This window comes from Saccoglossus kowalevskii, chromosome 14 (assembly GCF_978046115.1).
Source record: "Saccoglossus kowalevskii chromosome 14, keSacKowa6.1, whole genome shotgun sequence".
NCBI lineage: Eukaryota > Metazoa > Hemichordata > Enteropneusta > Harrimaniidae > Saccoglossus > Saccoglossus kowalevskii.
The window spans coordinates 29,574,422-29,583,499 of NC_140654.1; the positions used below are offsets into that span (position 1 = coordinate 29,574,422).

The 9,078-nt window shown below is 44.6% G+C and overlaps 1 protein-coding gene across 1 annotated transcript; it reads left to right on the forward strand.

Annotated features, from left to right (window-relative positions):
• Positions 1–499: 499 nt before the first annotated feature.
• Positions 500–5,593, forward strand: LOC100370395 (uncharacterized). Its single transcript, XM_085507595.1, has one exon. It carries the CDS (start codon positions 500–502, stop codon positions 5,591–5,593), a length of 5,094 nt encoding a protein of 1,697 aa, XP_085363721.1.
• The last annotated feature ends 3,485 nt before the right edge of the window (positions 5,594–9,078 follow it).

The window sequence follows — 9,078 nt, forward strand, 5'->3', positions numbered from 1 at the left end:
ACGCCACTGCTTTATCCTGCCCTGACATGCGTGTTAATTTTTCCTATTGTACAGCGACCTATATCTTTGTTACGTTGATTCATATCAGCGAATTCTGTGTATCATAACCGGTTGTACAATTAAACCATCCTTTACGATATTACTGTGCATTTAATTGTGTGCGAGTGGGTCTGGTACTACAATAAGTTGTACAGGGAACAATCCAGGCATTAGCTGGCTTATTTTCGATATTTCAATCAGTAGGGTGTCAAAGAACCCACAACACGAGGTGAAGGCGTGCCTCTTGTCACTTTGTGGTCGGATGCTAGCCTACCCCGTGACAAATGGTGTCAGAAGAGGGATCTGCTTTATGATAAAACAAAACAAATATTGTTAAGCAGATAATTATCGGTGCGAGGAAAATCATTTTAACTTAAAACCTGCCAGCTTACGCGATTGATTCCCCGACCAGTCTCACACGGGCACATTGTGAATAGCGATTTAATAATAAGTGTACATTATGGCAACAAATGTTATCACAACGCCAAAGGGACGGGGTAGAATACTATCGCCTTCATTTCGGGACATTGCTCCTAGTACTGTCGGCGAAATTAGACAACAGGGCGAGGAATTGGGTTATCAGGGGGCAGATTTAGATAAATATGTCCGTTCTACATTTAAACAAATGCAAGACCAAGAACGAACTGAACGTTTGGCTCAAAGAGAAAGGGACCACAAGGAACGTTTGGCTGAAAGAGAAAGCCAAGCGCGTTTGGTTGAAAAAGAACTGGAACTGACAAGGCTAAAAATGGAAATGTTCAAAACGGGACAATCTACATCTGAATCCAAAACCTCTCCCTTTTCAATTAAAATTAAAGCCCCTCCTGATTTTGTGCAAGGAGATGACATGGATGTGTATATAAGGCGTTTTGAAATATTTGCTAATAATTGCCAATGGAGCCAAGATGTATGGGGGGTCGCATTTAGTGGGCAGTTGTCGGGGAAGGCATTGGCTATATATAATGCATTGGATGTTGAGCAGACTAAGGATTGGGAGAGTGTGAAATGCGCTATGCTAAAAGCATACAATCTTACCGAGGAAGGGTATAGGGAGAAATTTAGACAATCTAGACCTGCTAAGTTTGAAACGGCTACCCAATTTGTCGTTAGGCTAAAACATTATTTGGCACGATGGGTTGAACTGTCTGGCATTGAAAATACAGCGGAGGCATTAATAGATTTAATTGCACAGGAGCAATACCTGTCCACTTGCAGTTATGAAGTTGTGATGCATGTCAGAGAGCATGCGTGCAATACTGTGGGTGAGATGGCTACCTGTGTTGATCGTCGTGATGAAAGTCGACACTACACTGGTATGAACCATAAAACACCGCGTGTAGAAAAAACATCCAAAAATACTAGTCAGTTACCCAGTCGTGCACAGGGCTTAGAAGCGACAGGGGGTCAACAGTCAAAATGTAAACCAGTATGCCATCGGTGTGGTAAGCTGGGGCACATGAAGACTAAATGCTGGTCAACACGTGATGCTAAAGGCAACATATTGACAGTTGGGGCATGCATGAATACTCGTAGCGTCCTTAATGCCTCATCTGACAAATCTACTGTGGCTAATAGGGCAAGTACCTCGGTGCTGATCACCGAGGGCAAACAGATGCAAATGACTAAAATTGGAGATAAGGTTCTGCCTGTGCCTGCTATGATGGGGATTGGTATCAGTGAGGTGGCTGAGACTACATCCATGCCTATTGCAGTGGGCACAGTGAATGGTCATAAGGTGAGTGTTCTCCGTGACACTGGTTGTAGTGGGGTAACAGTACGAACTAGTTTGGTGCACCCATCGCAAATGAGTGACGAGGAGGGCACTTGCATACTAATTGACGGTTCTAGAATTAGAACAGGTATAGCAGAGTTGGAAGTCCAAACGCCTTACTACACTGGACCTGTGAGAGCACTCTGTTTCAAATCTCCAATATGGGATCTGGTTATCGGTAACATAGAGGGCGCTAGGGAACCCTTTAACCCCGACCTAGGTCAAGATGGAGGGAGGTCGAACATGGTGAACAATCGTTATTTGTATAGGGGAACCCCATGTAATGAAACAGTGTCAGAGTTACAGAGACACAATAAGGCAGGGAGGCAGTTTCATGCCCCCATAAGGCCGGGTGTCCAAGGTAAGGCGTGCAATGGTCAGAGCCAGAGCCCCGACAATGGTCAGAGCCAGAGCCCCGACAATGGTCAGAGCCAGAGCCCCGACAATGGTCAGAGCCAGAGCCCCGACAATGGTCAGAGCCAGAGCCCCGACAATGGTCAGAGCCAGAGCCCCGACAATGGTCAGAGCCAGAGCCCCGACAATGGTCAGAGCCAGAGCCCCGACAATGGTCAGAGCCAGAGCCCCGACAATGGTCAGAGCCAGAGCCCCGACAACGGTCAGAGCCAGAGCCCCGACAACGGTCAGAGCCAGAGCCCCGACAACGGTCAGAGCCAGAGCCCCGACAACGGTCAGAGCCAGAGCGAGATGGAAATAAGGTCACATGCCCTTACTGATCATGGTGTTAATCGCGGGGAAATCCTAACTTGTGGGGAGATAAGAACTGAATATTCTACCCAAACCCCAGAAAAGAGTAACTCGATTGATGCGGTGCAGGGCGTTGTGACAAGGTCCCAGTTTTGGGGTGGGGACAAACTCAAGGCACCTCTTAAGGTCCTAACACGCCCAAATAATACATTGGTCACGACAGAAGAGTTAAAAGCAGCACAAAAACGTGATCCAACTTTGAAGCGAGCCCGGGAATTGGCTACGAAGGGAGTGGAAATCAATACAGGCACTTCAAATATCTGTCGTTTCCTTTTTAAAAAAGGATTGTTGTATCGTCATTTCCACTCTCCGTCATTAGAATTTGGGAGGACTTTTAAGCAACTGGTGGTGCCATCAGCTTTTCGTCTGGAAGTTATGAAGCTGGGGCATGACTCAATCCTTGCAGGCCATTTGGGTACCCAGAAAACTATCAATAAGATTTTTACCCAGTTTTATTGGCCAGCAATGCATGAACAAATTAAAAGATATTGTCGATCATGCGACATTTGTCAACGTACCATCCCAAAAGGGAAAATAGGGAAGGTCCCTCTTGGTACAATGCCATTAATAGATGTACCATTTAAAAGGGTGGCGATGGATCTTGTAGGGCCCATCAAACCAGCCACTACAAAGGGTCATCAATATATCTTAACTGTGGTCGATTACGCAACTCGTTACCCAGAGGCTACACCTCTGAAACGGATTTCAACAGAAGTTGTAGCTGAGGCATTATTCACTATATATTGTAGAGTAGGATTTCCAGAACAAGTACTTACAGACCAGGGTACACAGTTTGTGAGTGATGTGATGAGGGAGGTCAGTAGGCTGTTGTCAATCAAGCAGCTAACCACTACTCCATACCACCCTCAATGCAATGGCCTTGTAGAGCGTTTTAACGCCACTTTAAAGGGCATGCTCAAGCGCATGTGTAGCGAACGCCCGAAAGATTGGGATCGGTATATAGCACCTTTGTTGTTTGCGTACCGCGAGGCTCCTCAGGCTAGTTTAGGCTTTTCCCCCTTCGAACTATTGTATGGCAGGACCGTAAGAGGCCCTATGACCATACTTAGAGAATTGTGGACAGGGGAGGCTACCAGTCCTGAAGTCCTCAATACCTATGAGTATGTGCTTAATCTGAGAAATCGATTAGAAACTACTTGTCAGATAGCACAGCAGGAACTAACAAAGTCAAGTGAGAGGTATAGATCGCATTTCGACAAAAAAACTAAACCTCGGAAGTTCGAAGTTGGTGACCAGGTTTTGCTTTTGCTACCCACCTCTGCAGACAAACTGCGTATGCAATGGCAAGGTCCATATAAAATTAAAGAGCGGGTAGGGCAGGTGGACTATCGCATAGACAAAAATGGTAAACTGAAGTTGTATCATATCAACATGTTAAAAAAGTATGAGGAAAGAAGGAGTTTTGACAACTGTGAGAAAGATTCTATCACACATTCACAAGTGGGTACTGCAGGGCTATTAACATGCGTATCTACTGGCATGGTTGTAACTCCACCAGATGATCAGAGAGAAGATGGTCCTGAATGTCGGTCTCCTGACATAATAGAATTTGTGCCCCTTTTAGGGGAGGAGACAATTGAAGATGTGCATTTAGGCCCAGATCTCTTGGAGAGTCAGGTAATGGAAATCAAATTAATTTTGAGAAAGTTTACAAAAACTCTAACAGACTTGCCTGGACAGTCGAAGGTTGGGTGCCATGATATAAAGTTGACGACAGATCAACCAATCAAGTGCAAGGCATATGCAAACCCCTTCGCAACCCAGAAGTTGGTCATTAAGGAAGTGGAAGATATGTTAAAGATGGGCATCATAGAACGGTCAGATTCACCCTATGCTGCTCCTATTGTCTTGATTAAGAAAAAAGACGGAAAGATTCGTTTTTGTACAGACTTCCGTCGTCTTAATCAAATAACCGTCTTCGATGCCGAACCAATGCCTAACCCTGAGGAGTTATTCTCCAATCTTGCTGAGGGTCGATACTTGACAAAACTTGACTTGACCAAGGGTTTTTGGCAAATACCCTTGACCCCTGGGTCAAAACCTAAAACTGCTTTTCTCACTCCACTTGGGTTGTTCCAGTATAGGGTTATGCCCTTTGGCTTGGTCAATAGTCCCAGTACGTTCTCGAGAATGATGAGGGTTATTCTCGGGGGTATGCATGGAAAGGTCGTCAATCTGGTAGACGATATATTGATATACAATAAACTATGGGAAGATCATGTGTGCACCCTTGTTGAGGTTCTACAGCGTCTTCAAGAGGCTGGTTTAACAGTTAAACCATCAAAATGTTATATTGGTTTTTCCCAACTTGAATTTGTCGGCCACGTCGTAGGGCATGGTGAGTTGCGGACCATGCCCAGTAAAATCAATGCCATGCAAAATGCGCGAAGACCAGAAACAGTTACCCAAGTAAGGGCCCTGCTAGGATATGCGGGATATTATCGCAAATTTGTACCCAATTTCACAGCTATCGCTGCTCCTTTGTACGATCTAACCCGAAAAGGTCTGCCGAAAAAAGTAATTTGGGAGAAGGTTCATCAGCTCGCCTTTGAACAACTAAAACATGCTCTTAGCAATCCCCCAATCCTTAAATTGCCAGACTTTAATCGTACATTTGTTCTGAGAACTGATGCTGCTGAAGTGGGGCTAGGGGCGGTTCTGCTTCAATATTACGATGAAGTAGCCTTTCCTGTGGCATTTGCAAGCCGAAAACTAACTAAAGCAGAGGTAAATTATGCGGTAATAGAGAAGGAATGTCTTGCGTTAATATGGGGCCTGCGAAAATTTCAACAGTACCTTCATACTGCTAGTTTCTGGATTGAAACCGATCACAAACCACTGATATATATGAAAAGTGCAAAATTTACTAATAGCAGGATTATGAGATGGGCGTTGTATATGCAATCATTTTCATATCGAATTATAGCAATTAAAGGTAGTCACAATATAGGGGCGGATTACCTTAGTAGGAGTTCAGACAAAGGTATGTTGGGTTAAATTAAATATCAATTGCTTTAGAATAAAACTTGTGGGTGTTGGCATAATCATGGTCTATGATTACGACTTGGTATGGGGGTATGTCACAAGGTTCGTGATGGTATACATGCCGGGTTAAATTTAGGGTTTGGAGAAAAGGTATATTAAAATACAGCCAGAGGTAGGATTATTTCACAGCCGAGCTAGTAGACTTTGAAACACTTACACACCCCAAAACTCCATTCATAAAGAGACGCGTGCCATACGTGTGCCGGCTATTGATTACAAACACCGGTTAAGTGACTACCAAGAATGATAGCACCAGTGTATTGTGTAAGCAGATTCCAACTATGTTCAGTTGCCATGACAATGATTCCAGGTGGGGGACGTTATAAAAGGTCAAGGTAGACGCAGCCGCGGGGGAGAACATTAAGAACTGAGGCAGCGACAGCAACCGGAGCCAGCCTTGTGTTGCGAGTGAACGGGGAGAGTTAGTTCATCCCCACGTGGTGTGCAAGCTACTCGCCTAGTCGACGGACGTTGTGTAGATACAGTGGAAGACTGGGCTCCTTTTCTACGTGCTGTTCCACGGAACTTTTGTGTTCGACACGAATCCTACAAGGTATCCTACGAGAAACCAGGCCTGAGTATCGAACTGAATCTACATGTAGCAACGTTTCTACTATAACCCGACAGAAGCCGGTAATTATCACGCTCATTACACGCACATTAGGCTAGGGACCATTGGCTGTGTTTTGAATGTATTTTGGGTAACTATTTGGCTAATTTAGTGGTTAAATTATTGTATTCTTATTTGAAATTGTAACAGTATTAGTTTAATTGCATTTTGTGACAGCCCGTTTCCTGCTTCAACGTTTCGCACGCACGTCGGCGCAGTTAAGTAGCGGCGTCGTTCCATACGTAAAAGGTGCATTGCCTATTGTGAATCATCCCGGTTTCGGGTTGAGTAAACTGGTTATTCATGGGACGCCACTGCTTTATCCTGCCCTGACATGCGTGTTAATTTTTCCTATTGTACAGCGACCTATATCTTTGTTACGTTGATTCATATCAGCGAATTCTGTGTATCATAACCGGTTGTACAATTAAACCATCCTTTACGATATTACTGTGCATTTAATTGTGTGCGAGTGGGTCTGGTACTACAATAAGTTGTACAGGGAACAATCCAGGCATTAGCTGGCTTATTTTCGATATTTCAATCAGTAGGGTGTCAAAGAACCCACAACACGAGGTGAAGGCGTGCCTCTTGTCACTTTGTGGTCGGATGCTAGCCTACCCCGTGACAGCGACCCAACTTCTCTACTTAGTATACAGGGTTCTCACCAAAGTAGGCGACCCAACTTCTCAACTTAGTATACAGGGTTCTCACCAAAGTAGGCGACCCAACTTCTCAACTTAGTATACAGGGTTCTCACCAAAGTAGGCGACCCAACTTCTACACTTAGTATACAGGGTTTTCACCAAAGTAGGCGACCCAACTTCTCAACTTAATATGCAAGGTCCTCACCAAAGTAGGCGACCCAACTTATCAACTTATTATACTGGGTTGTCACCAAAGTAGGCGACCCAACTTCTCTACTTAATATGCAGGGTCCTCCCCAAAGTAGGCGACCCAACTTTTCTACTGAGTATACAGGGTTCTCACCAAAGTAGGCGACCCAACTTCCCAACTTAGTATACAGGGTTCTCACCAAAGTAGACGACCCAACTTCTCAACTTGGTATCCAGGGTTCTCACCAAAATAGACGACCCAACTTCTCAACTTAGTATGCAGGGTCCTCACCAAAGTAGGCGACCCAACATCTCAACTCAGTATACAGGGTTCTCACCAAAGTAGGCGACCCAACATCTCTACTTGATATGCAGGGTCCTCACCAAAGTAGGCGACCCTACTTTTCAACTTAGTATACAAGGTTCTCACCAAAGTAGGCGACCCAACTTCTCAACTTAGTATACAGGGTTCTCAACAAATTAGACGACCCAACTTCTCAACTTAGTATACAGGGTTCTCACCAAAGTAGACGACCCAACTTCTCAACTTAGTATACAGGGTTCTCACCAAAGTAGGCGACCCAACTTCTCAACTTAGTATACAGGGTTCTCACCAAAGTAGGCGACCCAACATCTCTACTTGATATGCAGGGTCCTCACCAAAGTAGACGACCCAACTTCTACACTTATTATACTGGGTTTTCACCAAAGTATTCGACTCAACTTATCAACTTAGTATCCAGGGTTCTCACCAAAGTAGGCGACCCAACTTCTCAACTTAATATGCAGGGTCCTCACCAAAGTAGGCGACCCAACATTTCAACTTAGTATACAGGGTTCTCACCAAAGTAGGCGACCTAACTTCTCAACTTATTATACAGGGTTCTCACCAAAGTAGGCGACCCAACTTCTCAACTTAGTATACAGGTTTCTCACCAAAGTAGACGACCCAACTTCTACACTTATTATACTGGGTTTTCACCAAAGTAGGCGACCCCACTTCTCAACTTAATATGCAGGGTCCTCACCAAAGTAGGCGACCCAACTTATCAACTTATTATACTGGGTTGTCACCAAAGTAGGCGACCCAACTTCTCTACTTAATATGCAGGGTCCTCACCAAAGTAGGCGACCCAACTTTTCAACTTAGTATACTGGGTTTTCACCAAAGTAGGCGACCCAACTTCTCAACTTAGTATACAGGGTTCTCACCAAAGTAGACGACCCAACTTCTACACTTATTATACTGAGTTTTCACCAAAGTAGGCGACTGAACTTATCAACTTAGTATCCAGGGTTCTCACTAAAGTAGGCGACCCAACTTCTCAACTTAATATGCAGGGTCCTCACCAAAGTAGGCGACCCAACTTTTCAACTTAGTATACTGGGTTTTCACCAAAGTAGGCGACCCAACTTCTCAACTTAGTATACAGGGTTCTCACCAAAGTAGGCGACCCAACTTCTCAACTTAGTATACAGGGTTCTCACCAAAGTAGGCAGCCCAACTTCTCAACTTAGTATACAGGGTTCTCACCAAAGTAGGCAACCCAACTTCTCTACTTGATATGCAGGGTCCTCACCAAAGTAGGCGACCCTACTTTTCAACTTAGTATACAGGGTTCTCACCAAAGTAGGCGACCGAACTTCTCAACTTAGTATACAGGGTTCTCACCAAAGTAGACGACCCAACTTCTCAACTTGGTATCCAGGGTTCTCACCAAAGTAGACGACCCAACTTCTCAACTTAGTATACAGGGTTCTCACCAAAGCAGGCGACCCAACATCTCAACTCAGTATACAGGGTTCTCACCAAAGTAGGCGACCCTACTTTTCAACTTAGTATACAGGGTTCTCACCAAAGTAGGCGACCCTACTTTTCAACTTAGTATACAGGGTTCTCACCAAATTAGGCGACCCAACTTCTCAACTTAGTATACAGGGTTCTCACCAAAGTAGACGACCCAACTTCTCAACTTAGTATACAGGGTTCT

Excerpts from the sequence above, each read along its gene's own strand:
- LOC100370395 (XM_085507595.1), top strand. The coding sequence starts at position 500 with ATGGCAACAAATGTTATCACAACGCCAAAGGGACGGGGTAGAATACTA.